The following is a 20,928-nucleotide window of genomic DNA, read 5'->3' on the forward strand; positions in this document are numbered from 1 at the left end:
ATAGGTGCTATGGGAGCACCTTTCAGGAGTCCCTGGGTTAGGTTCAGGTATTGGCAAAGATGTCCTGGAGGAAGAGATCCTTGGAGCTGAATCCAGAGAGCAAGTAGAAATTAGGCAGGCATAAAAGGCAGAGGTGGGCATTTCAGCAGAGGGAGTAGCTGTGCAAAGGCCATGAGATGGCCTGACATGTTTAGGAAGGTCCTCAAGACTGGAGTGAAGGAGTGGGGGGTTAGTTGGTGGCAGAAGCTGAGGCAAGAAAGGGCAGGCAGGGGCCACATCATGAAAGGCCTTGTTACTTTATGGCTTCCTGGCTCACAGCAAGAATCAAGCATTGCTTATTTAGCCTTTGGAAATGAAGTGCAAATAGATAATGGGTTGTTTGCCTACCATATGTGCTGACACAAAGAAAAGCACCATTTGTGACCCTAGGACCTCCTTTAAGATTCAGCCTTAAAACTAAGGTGAGGGCCAGGTGCTGTGGCTTACACCTGTAATTCCAGCACTTTGGAAGGCCAAGGCAGGTGGATCATGAGGTCAAGAGATCGAGACCATCCTGGCCAACGTGGTGAAACCCCATTTCTACTAAAAGAAATACAAAAAATTAGCCGGTCATGGTGGCGGGCGCCTGTAATCCCAGCTACTCTGGAGGCTGAGGCAGGAGAATCACTTGAATGTGGGGGGCAGAGGTTGCAGTGAGCCAAGATCACACCATTGCACTCCAGCCTGGGTAACAAGAGTGAAACTCCGTCTCAAAAAAAAAAAAAACTGAGGTGAGGAACTGCTGCTTTGGGGGTCCTTCCTGGCAAGCCTCTTGTCCAGTGACCCTGCCCCACTTCTCGAGACCTGGACCATTTTTACAGAATCAATCCCAGGAATGTTCTTGTGAACACAACAAGGGCAAAACCCATTTTGATTCACTTTGTCATACCCCCTACTACCTATCACAGTGCTTGGTATGTAGTGGATGCTAAGTGTTGGCTGATTAATACAGTATTTAATGAAGAATGGGGAAGGCTGGTTGGAAAGGCTAGTTCCTATGTGTTTCAAAAATAGTCATAGCAAGCCTGGGCACGGTGGCTCACACCTTTAATCTCAACAATTTGGAAGACTGAAGTGGGCAGATCACTTGAGGTCAGGAGTTCAAGACCAGCCTGGGCAATATGGTGAAATCCCATCTCTACCAAGAAGTACAAAAATTAGCTAGGTGTGGTGGTACACTCCTGTAGCCTCCAGCTACTCGGGAGGCTGAGGTGGGAGAACCACTTGAAGCCAGGAGGCAGAGGCTGCAGTGAGCCGTGATAGTACCACTATATTCCAGCCTGGGCAACAGAGTGAGACCCTGTCTGAAAAAAAAAAGTCATAATAGCATAGCAAGCACTCTATACTCCTGAGTGCCTTACAGATGTCAACTGATCCAGTTTTCATAGAGGGAAGTGAGGCACAGAGAAATAAGTTGCCAAGGTTGTGCAATTAGAAAGTTGAATGCAGGCAGTTGGTTTCAGAATTCATGCTCCTAACCAGTCTTCTATATTGTCTCTCAATAAATGTTTTCATACCAGGCACAGTGGCTCATACCTGTACTCCTAGCACTTTGGGAGGCCGAGGTGAGCAGATCACTTGAGCCCAGGAGTTCAAAACCAGCCTGGGCAACATAGTGAGACCCTGTGTCTACAAAAAGTAAAAAAAAAGAAAAATGGGGGCATGGTGATACATGTCTGTAGTCCCAGCTACTTGGGAGAGTGAGGCAGAAGGATCACCTAACCCTGGGGAGGTCAAGGCCATAGTGAGTTGTGATCACACCACTGCACTCCAGTGTGAGTAACAGAGTGAGACCCTATTTCAAAAAAATAAATTAAAAATAAATGTTTTCAGGCCGGGCGCGGTGGCTCACACCTGTAATCCCAGCACTTTGGGAGGCCGAGGCAGGTGGATCACGAGGTCAAGAGATCGAGACCATCCTGGCCAACACGGTGAAACCCCATCTCTACTAAAAATACAAAAAATTAGCTGGGCATGGTGGCAGGCGCCTGTGGTCCCCAGCTATTCGGGAGGCTGAGGCGGAAGAATCACTTGAACCCAGGAGGCGGAGGTTACAGTGAGCCAAGATTGTGCCACTGCACTCCAGCCTGGTAACAGAGCAAGACTCCGTCTCAAAATGAATAAATAAATAGTTTTCAGTTCATTTGTAAGGTTGCTTTTGTGCCCTGGAAGCTGCATAGAATTACCATATGAGAAAAGCTACACATAGGAAGGGTCACATAGCTCTGGTTTTAAATAGAGCTTGCTTTTGGCAGTGAGACTTCAGAAGGCAGTATTTTCTCTCTGATTTGGAAAAAACAGATATTTTCATCCCATCTAATTTCTCTCTCTTCCTTTTAGATGTTCCTTCTTTTTTTTTTTTTTTTCTCTTGAGATGGAGTTTCGCTCTTATTGCCCAGGCTGGAGTGCGATGGCACAATCTCAGCTCACCGCAACCTTTACCTCCTGGGTTCAAGCGATTCTCCTGCCTCGGCCTCCCGAGTAGCTGGAATTACAGGCATGCGCCACCACACCCGGCTAATTTTGTATTTTCAGTAGAGACAGGGTTTCTCCATGTTGATCAGGCTGGTCTCAAACTCCTGACCTCAGGTGATCCACCTGCCTCAGCCTCCCAAAGTGCTGGGATTATATGCGTGAGCCACCACGCCTGGCCTAGATGTTCCTTCTTATGTAGCATCCCATACTCGCCTTGTTTTCAGTGCCAAACCAGCTACCTTGGGTGGACTACAAGTTTGAACATGCTTGGATATCTGCCAGTCCTAGTATTTCAGCCTCTGAATCCTCCTGTAGTTAGATAACTCTAGTTCATTCACATGGAAAGAGTTGGGTATTTGGCCTGGCTCTAAAGTAATTCTTTATTCATTTATTTATTCATTCAACAAATATGTAATGAGCACTTACCCTGTGCCAGTTGGGACTAGAGCCAAGCCATATGCTCTGTGCTAGGGACCCAGCTGTGAACACAACAAAGTCCCTGTCCTCCTGAACCTGACTTCTGGAGAGGAGAGGTAGGCAGTAAACAAGTAAACACAGATATACTGATGTATACTGTGCCAGGGATGATAACCACTAAAGAGATAAATTTAGTAAGATAAGGGGCCCAAAGGGAGTTTGCTATTGTCTTGAATGGACAGGAAAAGCTTTCCTGACAAGTGACTTTTTTTTTTTTTTTTTTTGAGACGGAGTCTCACTCTGTTGCCCAGGCTAGAGTACAGTAGCGTGATCTCAGCTCACTGCAACCTCCACCTCCCGGGTTCAAGCAATTCTCTTGCCTCCTGAGTAGCTGGGACTACAGGCGTGGACCACCACACCCAGCTAATTTTTTTGGTATTGTTTTAGTAGAGATGGGTTTCACTATGTTACCCAGGCTGGTCTCAAACTCCTGAGCTCAGGCAACCTGCCCGCCTCAGCCTCCCAAAGTGCTAGGATTATAGGAATGAGCCACCGTGCCCAGCTGACAAGTGACATTTGAGCAAAGATCTAAGGAAGCAAAGGGTTGATCCGGAAACCTAGGGAGGGAGCATTCCAGGTGGAGGGAGATGCGAGTGCAGAGGCCCTGCGGCAGTGCAGGCTGGACGTGCTGGAGAAGAGTAAGACCAATGTGGCTTGAAAGGAGAACAAGAGTTGGCACCAGAAAGGCAGTGGCCAGTCCCAGTGGAGCCTTGTAGAGACTTTGGCTTTCCTTGTGAGTGAGATGGGAAGCCAGGGCGGAGCAATGAAATTATCTAACTTTGTTTATTGATTCATTTATGGAGACAGAGCCTCACTCCGTTGCCCAAGCTGCAGTACAGTCCCACAGTCTCGACTCACTGCAACCTCTGCCTCCCGGGTTCAAGCAATTCTATTGTCTCAACTTCTCAAATAGCTGGGACTACAGGCATGTGCCACCATACCCGGCTAATTTTTTTCTATTTTTAGTAGAGACAGAGTTTCACCATGTTGCCCAGGCTGGTCTCAAACTCCTGAGTTCAGGCATTCCATTCACCTCAGCCTCCCAAAGGGCTATGATTATAGGCATGAGCCACTGTGTCTAGCCGATCTAACTTCTTTTATTTTATTTTATTTATTTATTTTTTTTTGAGACGGAGTTTCGCTCTTGTTACCCAGACTGGAGTGCAATGGCGCGATCTCGGCTCACCGCAACCTCCGCCTCCTGGGTTCAGGCAATTCTCTTGCCTCAGCCTCCTGAGTAGCTGGGATTACAGGCACGCGCCACCATGCCCAGCTAATTTTTTGTATTAGTAGAGACGGGGTTTCACCATGTTGACCAGGATGGTCTTGATCTCTTGACCTCGTGATCCACCCGCCTTGGCCTCCCAAAGTGCTGGGATTACAGGCTTGAGCCACCGCGCCCGGCCTCTAACTTCTTTTAAAAACTTACTGTACAGGAGGCTGAGGCAAGAGAATTGCTTGAACCAGGAGGCAGAGGTTGCAGTGAGCCGAGATTGTGTCACTGCACTCCAGCTTGGGCGACAGAGTGAGACTTCATCTTAGAAAAAAAACAAGTTACTGTTGCCAGGTGTGGTGGCTCATGCCTGTAATCTCAGCACTGTGGGAGGCCAAGGCAGGCAGATCACCTGAGGTCAGGAGTTCGAGACCAGCTTGGTCAACATGGTGAAACCCCCATCTCTACTAAAAATACAAAAATTAGCCAGGCATGGTGGCAGGTTCCTGTAATTGCAGCTACTTGGGAGGCTGTGGCAGGAGAATCACTTGAACTTGGGATGTGGAGGTTGTAGTGAGCCGAGCTCACACTACTGCACTCTAGCCTGGACAACAGAACAAAACTGTCTCAAAAAATAAATAAATAAAATAAAGACAAAGAGTTACTGTGGCTTCTTCTAGGATAGTTCTTTCAGTGTCCCATGAAAGCTCTTTGAAGTCTCAAAATTGCTTAGCTCCAGAGTGTGCTGGTAGAGAAGGAACTTGAGCTTTAAGAAACTTGTCCTTGCAAATAGAAGGAATTCTCCTTCATGAGCATCTGTTATCTCCCAAGTATGCTAGAAGACACAGAAAAAGGACTCAATCTCTTCCTTTAAGGAAGTCTCAGTAGCATGTGTGAAATGCAGAGAAGTAAATAGACAGTGGGTGGGAGTGACATAATAGAGGCAGCACCAATCACTGAGGGACCCAGAGCTGGGACCTTGGGTTAACTTGTCAAGACATCAAGAAGGTTATGTCGATCAACGTTAGCCAGGCAGAGGAAGAGGCGAAGCATAATCTATTTTGGTATAAAATTGAATAGCTTCTTCTCCAAGAAATCACCAAACTGGAGGATGATGCCAGTGTAGTGGGAAGGCCTGGAGGCCCTAAGGGCCCTAGAATGGGAAACTGCCATGGCTTCCTCAGAGGCTTTGGTAACAGCATGCAGTACTGGGCTCACAACCATGGTCAAGGCTGGACCCTAGGCTATGGAACTCACAGAGGCACAGCTGAGGACAAAAAGTGGATACTCATCACCAAACTGGGCCTCCTGATCAAGGACATGAAGATCAAGTCCCTGGAGACCTGTCTCTTCTCCCTGCCCATCAACGAGTGTGGTATCATTGGCTTTTTTCAGAGGGCATCTCTCATGGATGAGGTTTTGAAAATTATGCTTGTGTAGAAACAGATCCGCACTGGCCAGCGCAACAGATTCAAGGCATTTGCTACTGTTGGGAACTACAGTGGCCACATCAGTCTAGGTGTTAAGTGCTCCAGGGAGGTAACTGCTGCTGTCCAAGGGGCCACCATCCTGGCCAAGCTTTCTATTGTCCCTATGTGGAGAGATTACTGGGGGAACAAGATCAGCAAGCCCTAACCGCCCCTTGTACAGTGACAGGCTGCTGTAGCTCTGGGTTAGTACACCTTATCCCTGCCCCCAGGGACAGTGGCATCATCTTGACTCCTGTGCCTAAGATGCTGCTGCTGATGGCCAGTATTGACAGCTGCCACACCTCAGCCAGGGGCTGTACCGCCACCCTGGGCAACTTCACCAAGGCCACCTTTGATGCCATCTCCAGGACCTAAATCTGCCTGACCCCCAACCTCTGGACAGAGACTATTCCCCAAGCCTCCCTGTCAGGAATTCACTGACCATCTCAACAAGACCCATACCAGAGTCTCTGTGCAGAAGACCAAGGCTCCAGCTGTGGCTACAACATAAGGTTTCATACAAGAAGAATAAAGTGAAGTAAACCTGTTAAAAATAATAAGCAGAAGAAAATGAAATTGAACAAACCAGCCACCATAATTCCTTCTAACGACATGTGGTCTGAGGGTATCAGTGCCCTTCCTCTCTGGCTGTAGCTCTTCGGCATCTGAAGAAAGTTATCCTAACTATTGGGTGGTCCAGATTTGGGCACTGTCTGCTATGATGGTGCCAGCTAGTCGAGAAGAAATATAAAGTATAGGCTCAACCCTTCCACAGTCACTGTACTGGGAATTCAGGTTTTTCCTCTCTATTGATGTCAAGAATTAACCTGTAAAGAACATTTTTTTTTCTTTTTTTTTTTTTTTTTTTTTGAGATGGAGTTTCGCTCTTGTTACCCAGGCTGGAGTGCAATGGCGCAATCTCAGCTCACCGCAACCTCCGCCTCCTGGGTTCAGGCAATTCTCCTGCCTCAGCCTCCTGAGGCTGGGATTACAGGCACGTGCCACCATGCCCAGCTAATTTTTTTTTGTATTTTTAGTAGAGACGGGGTTTCACCATGTTGACCAGGATGGTCTCGATCTCTTGACCTCGTGATCCACCCGTGTCGGCCTCCCAAAGTGCTGGGATTACAAGCGTGAGCCACAGCTCCCGGCCCATTTTTTTTTTCAATTTCTCCTTGTTCTTGTCTGTGTTGCTTAAAACCAAATCTTGATAGGTTCTTTCATCTTTATTACTCTCTATGAGAACTAAATATGATTTAAGTGAACCACAGTGAGAGGCTTGTCCTCAGTACAGCAAATAAGACGTGCTCCAGGTAACAAGTCCAGTCTCCTTTTAACCTGGTGCCTAGAATTCCACATACCTGAGCTTTGAGGGCTGATACAAAGTTACTGCCTCTGATCTCACTGAATGACCTGAATTTATTTTCAGTTTTGCCAGTACAGTTTGAGGATACGTACACTCCTGACATGTGGCTTCAGATAGATGTTATGAGAAACTCCAAGGAAGCTAAGTATCTGCCATGGTTTATTTCATGGCAGGTTGAGTAAGCCAGGCTCCTAAGAATGATTGGCCACACTGTCTTTGCTGTTAAGGTTTCTTGGTTTACAGATAGTAAAGTTTCAGGCAAGTTAGCAAACCAACTGGTTTTTTTTGTTTTTTTGGTTTTTGTTTTGTTTTGTTTTGTTTTTTGTTTTTTTGAGACAGAGTTTTGCTCTTGTTGCCCAGGCTGCAATGCAATGGCACAATCTCGTCTCACTGCAACCTCTGCCTCCCAGGTTTAAGCGATTCTACTGCCTCAGCCTCCCAAGTAGCTGGGTTTACAGGCATGTGCCACTATGCCCAGCTAATTTTGTATTTTTAGTAGAGACGGGGTTTCTCCATGTTGGTCAGGCCAGTCTCGAACTCCTCACCTCAGGTGATCTGCCCACATTCGGCCTCCCAAAGGCCATTAGCAAACCAACTGAACTTTAACAAAGGAAGCCTTAGGAAAATGGATGAAGATACAGTTGGAAAATTAGTCATGCTTCCTCAATACATACCTCAATTCTGGCAGCTTCTCGCCTGGAATTTTCCAAAGTCAATTTTTGGTAATCTTGCCATTTGTATTGTCTTTATTTATATAGTTCTGGTTATGCTTGGTGTATGCCAGCTGTTTTGGGAGTAATGATTTTCCTTATTTCTCTTGGCTCCTATTAAGTGTTAAATTGCTGAAATTGACCTTTAATGCTTCCAAAGCAATCATCATCTTTCTCTCTGGATGGCTTTTAGAAGGGGACATAATTTACTGATTCAGCCAGTGAAGAGAAAGCCTTCTATGGTATGGTTTACTCAAGGCAGGTGACAAAAGGATCACATAGAATTAATTTCTGGCTGGGCGCAGTGACTCACGCTTGTAATCCCAACACTTTGGGAGGCCAAAGTGGGCAATCGTTTGAGATCAGGAGTTTGAGATCAGTCTGGCCAACATGGAAAAACCCCATCTACACTAAAAATACAAAAATTAGCCAGGCATGGTGGCAGACACCTGTAGTCCCAGCTACTCAGGAGGCTAAGACATGAGAATCACTTGAACCTAGGAGGCAAAGATTGCAGTAAGCTGTGAGCACACCACTGTACTCCAGCCTGGGTGACAGAGACTCTGCCTCAAAAAAAAAAAAAAAAAAAGAAAAAGAATGAATTTCTGCCCCTGAGAGGACTTAGGGAATAGAAATATTACACCAACCATCCTGGTCAACATGATGAAATGCCGTCTCTACTAAATATACAAAAATTATCTGGATGTAGTAGTGCGCACCTGTAATCCCACCTACTTGAGAGGCTGAGGCAGGAGAATTGCTTGAACCTGGGAGGCAGAGATTGCAGTGAGCCGAGATCACGCCACTGCACTCCAGCCTTTTTTGAGACTCTTGTCTCAAAAAAAAAAAAAAAGAAATTTTACATCAATTCATAAATTAGTAAAGACCTTATCTTATCTCTCTATCACTCACCAAGGTTTTTAGAGGTAGAACTCAGTGTTGATTATGTCATTGGGGTTGGAAGTGAGAGACCAACCATGAATTGACTTTTCCAGCCTGGATATGTAGAAAAGAGTGGCCTATATCCTTCCCACTTCTAGTGGGATCTGTCCCACTGGTCTGCAGGAGAGCAGCATTACAAGCTAGTTATGGGAGCTTGACCTGAACAGAAAAAGGCTGGTCTTATCTTTAGATGATATCCATAAGACCATATTAAAATTCTGATGCTCAAAAAGCATTTTGCGTGACAGACCATTATACATTTCACAGGATTTGGTCCTGGTGACAGAAGGGTTGAGGACGTTTCCCAAATGTTCTTCTGTTCTCAGGCTTCTTCCTGATTGACCTGGATGGCTGACTGCAGATGGGTTTGGTAGAGTCTGGTGCGTAAGTCACTAACATCTCGTAGCAAGCAGGAGGCTATTCCAGCTGATCTCAGCAAAGCTTGTCATAACCAGCTCCTCTCTCAGTCATACCTTCAAGGTGGTACAGGGTTTCAAGAACTGGCCTTGACCAGGGCATGGTGGTTCATGCCTGGAATCCTAGCACTTTGGGAAGCCAAGGCAGGCAGATCACTTGAGTCTAGGAGTTTGAGACCAGCCTGGGCAACATGGCAAAACCCTATATCTACAAAAACTACAAAAAATAGCCAGGCATAGTGCTGTATGTCCATAGTCCCAGATGCTCAGGAGGCTGAGGTGGGAGGAGCACCAGAGCCTGGGAGGTTGAGGCTGCAGTGAGCTAAGATCACACTACTGCACTCCAGCCTGGGTGACAGAGCAAGACCTTGTCTCCAAAAAAAAAGGCCGGGCATGGTGGTTGCGTGCCTATGGTCCCAGCTACTAGGGAGGCTGAGGCAGGAGGGAGGATTGCTTGAACCCTGGAGGCAGAGGTTGCAGTGAACTGAGATCGCACCACTACACTCCAGCCTGGGTGACCGAGTGAGATTCTGTCTCAGAAAAAAAAAAAAGAATTGGCCTTGCAGGGAAAGCCCTTTTCCCGGCAGGATTCTTCTGCCTGGACATCCCAACTGTGGGATTAATGCCCAAATACCCAACTGTGAGAGCCGGCCTTACACTGAGAGCTGAGATGTAAGCATGACCCACTTAGCGGAGAGAGGCAGAACAGAGGTGACAAAGGCAGACACCAGCACTGTTCTAGGCCAGGAAGGCTTGGTCTGCCAAACGTGGAAGCAGGGGCCCAAAGCTAAACGTAGAGGGGAGCAGGCAGAATGCCTAAAAGCCTCTGCTTGGTCCATGGCCTTGGGCTGCCTTCCATAATTTAGCTATCAGACCAAATAAACTTTACTTCCCTGTGTCGAGAGGGATTCAGACCTAGCTCTAACTTGTTTCTCTGGTTTCAGTTCTTGCCTTGTAAATACTAAAACCTGAAAGTGGAGGTAGCTATTATATTGTTGCCTGTTTGGAAGTTGCCCAAGGAATTCCTCTTAGGACTGAATTGCTTCTACTGTTAATGCCAGAGGCATGGAAGCCACTGCTGGCCTCAGAGTCAGGGGTCCCAGGTCAAAGGCAGAATAGCTTGCTGGGTCTTACTGAAAACAGCCCCCAAAGGGTTGAACTTTCTGGGATTTTCCTTCACTTGCAAGCTGTATGTTTGTCTAATAGATGCACAACTTGATTAAATGCCAGCGCATCACAGATGCACTTATACTTAAGAACAAGCTAATTCTAATCTCTCTGCCATCACTGATTAATTAGATACTTTAAACTATCCCCAACTGTTTGAAAGCTGTGAAAAATACAACCTGCATAAATATCTGCACAAGCCCATTTCCTCCCTTGTTCTTGTCATATTCACCATTCTTTAAACATGATTTCTATTTGTACGTGTTTCTAAACACAGTCTGGCTATTTTCCTATCATAATTAGATATCCTTCCACTACTGGCCAAGAAATATACTCACACAGTAAGTCCAATAACAAAATTATGTGAGAGGCCAGGTGTGGTGGCTCACGTCTGTAATCCCAGCACTTTGGGAGGCTGAGGCAAGCAGATCACTTGAGGTCAGGTGTTCGAGACCAGCCTAGCCAACATGGTGAAACCCCACCACTACCAAAAAATACAAAAAATTAACCAGGCCTGGTGGCACACACCTGTAGTCCCAGCCACTCAGGAGACTGAGACACCAGAATCACTTGAACCTGGGAGGCAGAGGTTGCAATGAGCCAAGATTGTACTACTGCACTTCAACCTGAATGACATAGTGAGACCCTGTCTCAAAAAAACACAAAATGATTATGAGAGACCAGCTAAATAAGTTAGACATGCCTTCAGATTATTGCTTCTATTGGTCACATTTTCAAAATTTGTTTTTTTCTTTGTAAATCTTACCTGAATGCCTCAGAAAGGTTTGTTGTCGTTATTGTTAATTGTATCTCTTCATTGAGATTTTAAAACATTTTTCTGCCTACCAGGAGCCAGACAGGGGCATGCACAGTGGCTGTTAACGTTCAGCTGTTTGATTTTATGATATAATTAACTATATAACAGTTTTGCAAGTAATTTCCAGTCTTTCTTTCCTGTGATAGTATGGTCTTTAATTGACCATTGGCCAGGCACAGTAACTCATGCCTGTAATCCCAGCACTTTGGGAGGCTGAGGAGGGCAGATCACCTGAAGTCAGGAGTTCGAGACCAGCCAGGCCAACATGGTGAAACCCCATCTCTACTAAAAATACAAAAATTAGTCAGGCATGGTGATGCGCACCTGTAGTCCCCGCTACTCAGGAGAATTGCTTGAACCCAGAAGGCAGAGGTTCCAGTGAGCTGAGATTGCACCGCTGCATTCCAGCCTGGACAACAGAGCAACACTCTGTCTCAAAAAAAAAAAGTAACAGCACAGGCTGGACACAGTGGCTCACACCTGTAATCCTAGCAGTGTGGGAGGCCAAGGCAGGATTGCTTAAGCCCAGGAGTTCAAGACCAGCTGGGCAACATGGCAAAACCTCATCTCTACAAAAAATACACAAATTAGCCAGGTATGGTGGCGCATACCTGTAGTCCCAACTACTTGGGAGGCTGAGATAGGAGGGTCACTTGCCCCCAGGAGGTCAAGGCTGTAATGAGCCCTCACTGCACTCCAGAGTGGGTTACAGAATGAGACCCTGTCTCAAACAAAACAAAACAGAAAAAATACATAAAGTAATTGAGCACAGAAAGACCTATTCCATATTCAGGGAGTCTCTGAAAGTGGCCCCTGCTGACTCACGTTGCGGGTACACTACATTTGTAGGACTGGAATGTCTGGACATGCTGAAGAAGATCAGTTAGAATATTTCTGTATTTCTGTATCCCTAGGTTAAAACTTTCATCAGTGGCACATTCACATTCATGCCAGGCCTTGAACTCTGAAGTCTCCTTAGCTAAATCCCCATGATCCTCAGTCTCTAGAAGCAGCTATGGTTTGGACCATCTTTTTTCCTTTGATTTGATGTTCTCAAAGGGGGACAAGTAACAGTTTCTTCCCACTTTTGAGGCAATATTAGCATCTGGCCTTACCTTTTAAAAAATACAAATAGGCTGGGTACAGTGGCTTGCACCTGTAATCCCAGCACTTTGGGAGGCCAAGGCAGGTGGATCACCTGAGGTCAGGAGTTTAAGACCAGCCTGACCAACATGGAGAAACTCCATCTCTACTAAAAATACAAAATTAGGCTGGGCTCAGTGGCTCAAGCCTGTAATCCCAGCACTTTAGGAGGCTGAGGCAGTGGATCACAAGGTCACGAATTCCAGACCAGCCTGGCCAATATGGTGAAACCCCGCCTCTATTAAAACAAAACAAAACAAAACAAAAAAACAACTGACTCCTTTAAGATTTGGCCTAGGTAATTTAAAAAAAAAAAATTAGCTGGGCATGGTGGCACATGCCTGTAACCCCAGCTACTTGGGAGGCTGAGGCAGGAGAATCGATTGAACCTGGGAGGCAGAGGTTGTGGTGAGCCGAGATGGTGCCATTGTACTCCAGCCTGGACAACAAGAGTGAAACTACATCTTGAAAAAAAAAAATATATATAATACATAGTACACATATTCCTTCCCACTCTCTAACCATATTCTTGAATTCCAAACCAGATTTTGTCCTCTACCAGAAAAGCCAGACTGCATCAAGATCTCTCCCACTAGAGCTCACCCTCTTTGTTGAGGATTAAGCAGCTCTCCAGCCCTCTCTAAGCCAAATGGCTTTTGACGAATGTGTAGTAAGTCGAACACATTTGAAAGGTTATAGGTAATTGTGCAACTCTGATTCTTATCAACTTCATCTTCCTTCGCCCTCCTAGGTAACAGCTTGCCTGATTGCTGTGGCTAAAACAGACAGTGAAGTTCAAGTACGCAGAGCTGCCATACATGTGATTGTGCTGCTGCTTCGGGGACTCAGCCAGAAAGCTACTGAGGTCAGTCTCTCGCCCTTTGCAGTTTCTCCATCTCTCTGTTTTTTTTTTTTTTTTTTTTTTTTTTTTGTCTATTTCTCAATCTTCCTTTTACCAGGGAAGACCTCAAACCTCTTCCCTTGATGGACTCATGCAAATGAATCCATCAACAGGGATTTTTTGCAGGAAAATGACCTTGTTCGTATCTTCAGTGTATGTCTCCATTACCTCAGTAACATATTGGCCAAACAATATACTAACTGCTAGAGAAAAACCAGAGCACGAAGTTACAGATTGAGGCCCTGAATCCTGGCGTTGTCCTCAGCAGCAGGCTCCAAGATGAGCTAGCTAGAACACATTCGCCCTGCCTCTACAGCCTGAACTTGAGTGACTTACCTTCCTGACTCATTAAATTGTTCGTGTTGAATTACTAAAGGGCCTCATTGAAGATGTTTCCTTTCTAGCTGAGTTCAATCTGTGACATGTTAGTTGCTGCATAAATTAAATGTTCTTCCTTCTTCAAGTGGATTTGGCTGGATTTCTCCCCAGTGTATGGCCAATACAGGAAGAAAATGTGTGTGTGTGTGTGTGTGTGTGTGTATACATATATGTATATAAAACCATATGTATGCTGAGAATAAGCGACCCCTAAATTAATTTTCTTTTTGATTTTAATGGAAATACATTCCCAGTTGACTTCATGTGAAAAATTTGCATTAATAATTCACCACCCAGTATCCACAATGCTCATCTGTGGCTGACACATCGTTATTTAACCAAGTGTCAGTGCAGCCATTATAAAAGTGATTGTTTTATCACACATGTGGGCTTTATTCATCCTAGAATGTTACCATATCAAGTTTCTGATGCCATTTTTGTACAGGCATGGACTCAGTAATTATCCCCTCTTTCCTTCACAGCCACATTTTCTCTTTACATAGCGACTTGCTGTTGGTGCAGCTCAATAGTGAGGCAATGGGATTTCCCAGTGCTTTGGGAATAGTGCTTTACCCTAAGCTGCATTTCCCCCCCTTCTCCTCTGCCTCGTGTAGGTTAAGGTTTGGATTGAATGAGCTTATCTAATGTGAGCATGTTCAACCACAAATCACATAAACTTCAACTGTGATGGCCTAAACAAGTAAGGATTTGTTTTTGTCTCATCACAAGAAATATGCAGGTAGTTGGTATCTGTTTAGCAGCTCAATATCAACAGGGCCAATATTTCTATAATTGTTGTGGCCTTTGCCTCATGGCTACAAGATCGCTGCTGCAGCTCTGGCCATTGTGAATGTTTTTAAATGAGTAAGAAAGAAGATAAGAGAAGGGTAGCCCTTCGTGCTTTTGTTTCCCATTTTGGGGAACTTAGTTTCCCAGATGCCCCCGTGCCAGGAGACGTCCTGTTTCATTGACCAAAACTGTGTCACATAATTGTTTCTAGCTGCAAGGGAGCCTGCCTATGCATTTAATTAGCACATTGCTACTCTGAATAAAATTGAATTTATTCAGCAAGGAAGATGACGGAAAATGGGTATTGGGGTGGCAACACAAAGGAATATGGAGAAGATCTGACTGACTCATAAAAACTTCTATGGCCAGGTGCGGTGGCTCATTCCCGTAATCCCAGCACTTTGGGAGGCCGAGGTGGGCAGATCACTTGAGGCCAGGAGTTCAAAACAAGCCTGGCCTACAATACAAAACCCTGTCTCTATTAAAAATACAAAAAAGTAGCCAGGTGTGGTGGCATGCGCCTGTAGTCCCAGCTACTCGGGAGGCTGAGGCAGGAAAATCAATTGAACCTGGGAGGTGGAGGTTGCAATTAGCCAAGATCACACCATGCACTCCAGCCTGGGTGACAGAGCAAGACTCTGTAAGTGCATACACCCTTACTAAGTGAGAGAGTGAAAGTGAGAGCCAGAGAGCAAGAGTCAGAGCCAGAAAGAGAGAGAGAGAGAGAGAGAGAGAGTGTGTGTGTGTGTGTGTGTGTGTGTGTAGCAGAGGAAAATGTCTGGTTAGCAAAGTCAGAGAAGAAGTCGAAACTCTACCCAGATTTCTCACATCTGTGTGTAGCCAATGAAAGCAACACTACTTGTCTTACAAGTGCTAAAATAATTTGTGGCCATGGAAGATTTTTGTCACTTTGAAAACCCATGTGAATGAAAAGCCTCCCCCTGTTCTCCAAACCGTCTCTAGTCTGTACTCACTAAAACTTATAAGTTGTGCTTAGTGAATAAAGAAAAGGAAATGGGAAGGGATGAACAGATGATTCCTCTTCCTGGTGCATCCTTGAGACCAGGTGTGCTAAATCTTGTAATCGTAGGTGTGATTATAATCAGGGGCACTTTAATGAGAAGCGGAGATAACCACAAAGCTTTCAATCTAGGGTTTCTCTTTATGGCTCTGTTTTGCCCCCAGGAACAGCTGAAGTGAAAATGCCATACTGTTGATGAAGTTCTATGTTTTTCTCCTTCTAATCACTGTCTCCCAAGCTATGGAGTGCCAAAAGATAATACCAGGTTTCAGTGAATTCTGTTGCTTGTGATGCATCAGCCAAGGGCCTCTGTGGTTGTGGCAGCTGGAAAAGGAGGTAGGGGTTCAGGAGATAGATTGGCATCAGAGAGGGAAAACAACAGCTCTAACTCATGAGGCAGTTTTTACCTCTTTCCCATTTGAATGTATCCAGAGTTTTGTGCAGTCAACACAATATCCACATTGGAGGGAAATACCACATTCACTTTTTTTTTTTGAGACAGAATCTCACTCTTGTGCCCAGGCTGGAGCGCATAGTGCGATCTCAGCTCACTGCAACCTCCGCCTCGTGGGTTCAAGCAATTCTCATGCCTCAGCCTCCTGAGTAGCTGGGATTACAGACTCACACCATCACACCCAACTAATTTTTGTATTTTTAGTAGAGATGGGGTTTCACCATGTTTCCCAAGTTGATCTCGATCTCTTGACCTCAACTGAGCCACTGCTCCTGGCTCTACATTCACTTTGTTATTGAAAAACTTATTTTCTCTGCTCAGCCTTGTTTTGGCCTTATGACTGTATCTGTTTATTATATAGCTTGAAGTCTAGTAGAAGCCAGAAGGAACTCCTTTTAGACTCATTCTACCTTATTACCCTTGCTGAAAAATAAATTTACTAGGAATACCCAGTAGAGGAGAAATGTTCAGAACTGTGCTTACTATTGGCCTCAGAGTTAAGAGGTGAACTGAGTGACAGAATGAGGAAACTATGCTTAACTACCCAGCTCATCCTGAGTTAGAGCTCTGCACAGTAACTTGTTTATTCTGAGTATTGTCAATGTTGTTTTTCTTTTGAGACAGAGTCTCGCTCTGTCACCCAGGCTGGAGTGCAGTGTCGTGATCTCAGCTCACTGAAACCTCCACCTCCCTCCCAGGTTCAAGCAATTCTCCTACCTCAGCCTCCCAAGTAGCTGGAATTACAGACACGTGCCACCATGCCCAGCTAATTTTTGTATTTTTAGTAGAGATGGGTTTTCACCATATTGACCCCTCAGGTCTTGAACTCTAAATAATTAAACATTCATAATGTCCAGGATACAACTCATATATACAACCCAATATAAAGACAACCCAGTATAGATTACTGAATATAGGAAAAACCAGGAAAATGGAACATGTTCTCTAGAGAGAAGAAAATCACCTAAGACCAACCTCAAGGTAATCCTGATGTTGGAATTATCAGAAAAGGATTTTAAAGCAAATATTATAATTATCCTCAATGAAGTAGGGGAAAAACATTTCTGCAAAGATAGGAAATCTCAGAAAAGAAATAGAAATGATTTAAAAAGGGCCAAATGGGGCTGGGCATGGTGGCTCATACCTGTAATCCCAGCACTTTGGGAGGCTGAGACAGGTGAATCATGAGATCAGGAGATTGAGACCATCTTGGCCAACATGGTGAAACTGTCTCTACAAAAATACAAAAATTAGCTGGGTATAGTGGTACGTGTCTGTAATCACACCTACTTAGGAGGCTGAGGCACAAGAATTGCTTGAACCTGGGAAGCAGAGGTTGCAGTGAGCCAAGATCACGTCGTTGCACTCCAGCCTGGAGACAGAGCAAGACTCCGTCTCAAAAAAAAAAAAAAAAAAAAATGGGGGCGGGGACAAATGGAAGTTCTAGAACTAAAAACTACAATAACTGGCTTTTTTTTTTTTAATCACAAAATGGAATTAACCAAGAAAAGAATAAATGAATTGAAAGAGCAGTAGAAATTATCTAATGTGAAGAACAGAGAAGAAAAAAAAGATTTAAAAAATGAGTGATTTTAGGCCAGGTGTGGTGGCTCACGCCTATAATCCCAAAACCTTCTTTGGGAGGTTAAGGTGGGCGGATCAACTGAGGTCAGGAGTTCAAGACCAGCCTGGCCAACACGGTGAAACCTTGTCTCTCCTAAAAATACAAAAATTAACTTGGCATGGTGGTGGTCGCCTGTAATCCTAGCTACTCGGGAGGCTGAGGCAGTAGAATCACTTGAACCTGGGAGGTAGAGGTTGTAGTGAGCCAAGATTGCACAGCTGCACTCCAGCCTGGGTGACAAGCGCGAGACTCTATTGTAAAGAAAAAAAAAAATAAGTGATTTGGTGTGACCACAGGCTCTCAGGACCCTAACCTTATATTTCCCATAGGAGCAGTGGTTCAATATCTGCTAATGCAGCACTCACAGCAATTTTATAAAACATAACTACCACAAATAACGAGAATTGACTATATATATAGGTGGAAAAAAAAGTTGATCTTAAAAAAATGAGTGATTGGGGGTTGATTTATCAAGGTAACTATGTTATGCTGCAGCCCTCTACATAGTTTATTGAAAGTTGACTTCTTAGAAGAACTATGAAATATTTGGTAACTTTGCACATGGATTTGTAGTGTCTAAGTATGGCAGCATTTTATATTGAAACTCTTTCCCTTGCTTTTCTGTATTAAAAGATAATTCTCAGAGCAGCTTTTCTTCCTTGTAATCCCTAATTTTAGATGACAAAAGAATAATCTGTTCTCTACTCTGTGTAGTAGGAGATCAGTATTAGGCTTTAGAATTAATTTCTTCAAAATGATAAAATGTCTTAACATCAGATTGTTTTTTCAAAAATAAGCAAAGCCTGGAAGCATCTTCAGGGTAAGAGTTTGGGTTTTTTTTTTTTGTTTTTTTTTTTTTAAAGACGGGGTTTCACCACATTGGTCAGGCTGGTCTTGAACTCCCGACCTCAGGTGATCCGCCCGCCTTGGCCTCCAAAGTGCTTGGATTACAGGCGTGAGCCACCATGCCCAGCCTTTTGTTTTTTGTTTTTTTTTTCCAAACAGAGTCTCACTCTGTCACCCAGGCTGGAGTACAGTGGTGTGATCTCAGCTCACTGCAACCTCTGCCTCCCGAGTTCAAGCGATTATCCTACCTCAGCCTCCTGAGTAGCTGGAATTACAGGTGCCTACCACTATGCCCAGCTAACTTTTTGTATTTTTAGTAGAGACGGGTTTTCACCATGTTGGCCAGGCTGGTCTTGAACTTCTGACCTCGTGATTCGCCTGCCTCGGCCTCCCAAAGTGCTGAGATTACAAGCGTGAGCCACCGTGCCCAGACTTTTTTTTTATGAGACAGACTCTTGCTGTGTCACCCAGGCTGGAGCACAGTGGCACAATCTCAGCTCACTACAGCCTCTGCCTCTTGGGTTCAAGAGATTCTTGTGCCTCAGACTCCTGAGTAGTTGGGATTACAGGTGCATACCACCATGCACAGCTATTTTTTGTATTTTTTTTTTTTTGGTAGAGACAGGGTTTCACCATGTTGGCCAGGTTGGTCTCAAACCCTTTGCCTCTCAAAGTTCTGAGATTACAGGCATGAACCACTGTTCCCTGCCAGGATTAATTTTTTTTTTTAAGAGATGAATGTCTTGCTCTGTCGCCCAGGCTAGAGTGCAGTGGCATGATCATAGCTCACTGCAGCCTCAAACTCTTAAGCTCAAGCAGTCCTCCTGCCTCAGTCTCCCAGGGATTAATTATTAATTGATGGCTGTTTTAAGTTCTGAGGCAAACTCAGGCCTCAATGCAGGAATGATTTTTTTTTTTTTTTTAGATGGAGTCTTGCTCTGTCACCCAGGCTGGAGTGCAGTGGCATGATCTTGGCTCACTGCAACCTCTGCCTCCCAGGTTCAAGCAATTCTCCTGCCTCAGCCTTTCGAGTAGCTGGAACTATGGGTATGCACCACCATGCCCGGGTAATTTTTGTATTTTTATTAGAAACAGGGTTTCATCTTATTGACCAGGCTGGTCTCAATCTCCTGACCTCGTGATCCACCCACCACAGCCTCCCAAAGTGCTGGGATTGCAGGCGTAGGAATGATTTTTAATTTCTTCATATGAGCTCAGTATTGGACTCTGATGGCTGAAGCCTCTTCCTAATAAGGTTATTTATGAATGATGGGTTCACCATTTCTACTGGAGATTACTCTCCTACTTCTCTGTGAGAGAGAAGGCAAACCCTGGCTGAAAAAAAAAGAAAGAAATGGTTTGTATATGATGCTCTGCTTTTTTAATTACAAGAGTTATTCCTAGAGATTTCAGGGGCATATTTGTCCCACATTTGAGTCAGGATCCTGAGAAAGCAGGGCTAAAAGGTGTTGGGAAAGGAGCAGTGCTAGGCTGGGGACAGACCCAAGCTGAGGGAACTTGATGAAGAGCAGAAAAGCAAAGCCAGGCACAGGCAGATGGGGCTGGTCTTCTGCAAGGCCGCTACTGCTGACCCGAAGGAGGTAAAATGAGTGCGCTCTCTTCATCGAGAGCACCAGATCCCGCTCTTCCCCTCACCTTGTGGCCTTCTGTGTCTGCCTCCTTCACTTAATATCATGTGGTTAAGGCTCCCCCATGTTTTTAAAATTTTTTTGGTCTTTTTGTTTTTATGGCCACCATGCCTGCCACCCACCTCCACTGCTTTTTTTTTTTTTTTTTTTTTTTTTGAGACAGAGTCTTGCTCTGTCGCCAGGCGCCAGGCTGGAGTACAGTGGCGCAATCTCGGCTCACTGCAACCTCTGCCTCCTGGGTTCAAGCAATTCTCCTGCCTCAGCCTCCTGGGTAGCTGGGACTACAGGCGCATGCCACCATGCCCAGCTAAGTTTTTTTGTATTTTTAGTAGAGATGGGGTTTCACCATGTTGACCAGGATGGTCTCGATCTCTTGACCTCATGATCCGCCCACCTTGGCCTCCCAAAGTGTTGGATTACAGGCTTGAGCCACTGTGGCCGGCCTTTTTTTTTTTTTATTTTTTAATTTTTTGGAGACAGAGTCTTGCTCTGTCTCCCAGGCTGGAGTATAGTGGTAAAATCTCAACTCACTGAACCTCAGCCTCCTAGGCTTAAGCAGTCCTCCCACTTCAGCCTCCTGAGCAGCTGGGACTACAAGCATATGCCACCACACCCAGCTAATTTCTGTATTTTTTGTGGAGGCAGAGTTTTGCTGTGTTGCCCATACTAGTCTTGAAATCCTGAGCTCAAACTATCCATCCACCTCAGCCTCCCAAAGTTATAGGATTACAGGTGTGAGCCACTTCGCCCAATCTTGATTTTTCAGTTCACTTGATGACTTCTTAGTAGATCTTTGTGTAAAAGTGGGCCCCCTCTGCTTCCAAAGTTGGAAAAGTTGGTCTGTGTGGGAGGGATGAAGCAACAGTCTAGTGGCTTTGGCTTCAGGTATGGACTCAAGCCGGATGTTCAGGATGAAATCCTAGCTTTGCAACTTGCTGGCAGTAAGACCCTGCACAAATTAGTTGACCTCTCTTTTCCTCAACTTCCTCATCTATAAAATGGAAATAATAGTAATAGTACCACTTTATAGAG

General features: G+C 45.0%; 1 protein-coding gene and 1 long non-coding RNA gene across 3 annotated transcripts in view; one reads left to right on the plus strand and one right to left on the minus strand.

Annotated features, from left to right (window-relative positions):
- TANGO6 (transport and golgi organization 6 homolog) overlaps positions 1-20,928 on the plus strand; it is a 242,417-nt gene that overhangs the window by 187,789 nt on the left and 33,700 nt on the right. For both annotated transcript variants that reach the window (XR_010344863.1, XM_064383227.1), the window contains exon 17: positions 12,986-13,099. Coding sequence is in view for 1 of the 2 variants with exons in the window: in XM_064383227.1 (XP_064239297.1) it covers positions 12,986-13,099 (114 nt within the window). In the remaining variant the exon portion in view is untranslated. The remainder of the gene's footprint in view (positions 1-12,985; positions 13,100-20,928) is intronic.
- LOC105706768 (uncharacterized) overlaps positions 1-20,928 on the minus strand; it is a 46,910-nt gene that overhangs the window by 17,449 nt on the left and 8,533 nt on the right. The window lies entirely within an intron of this gene.

The sequence above is a fragment of the Aotus nancymaae genome, unplaced genomic scaffold (genome assembly GCF_030222135.1).
Source record: "Aotus nancymaae isolate 86718 unplaced genomic scaffold, 86718_ANA_hifiasm-v0.15.2.pri h1tg000030l, whole genome shotgun sequence".
Lineage (NCBI taxonomy): Eukaryota > Metazoa > Chordata > Mammalia > Primates > Aotidae > Aotus > Aotus nancymaae.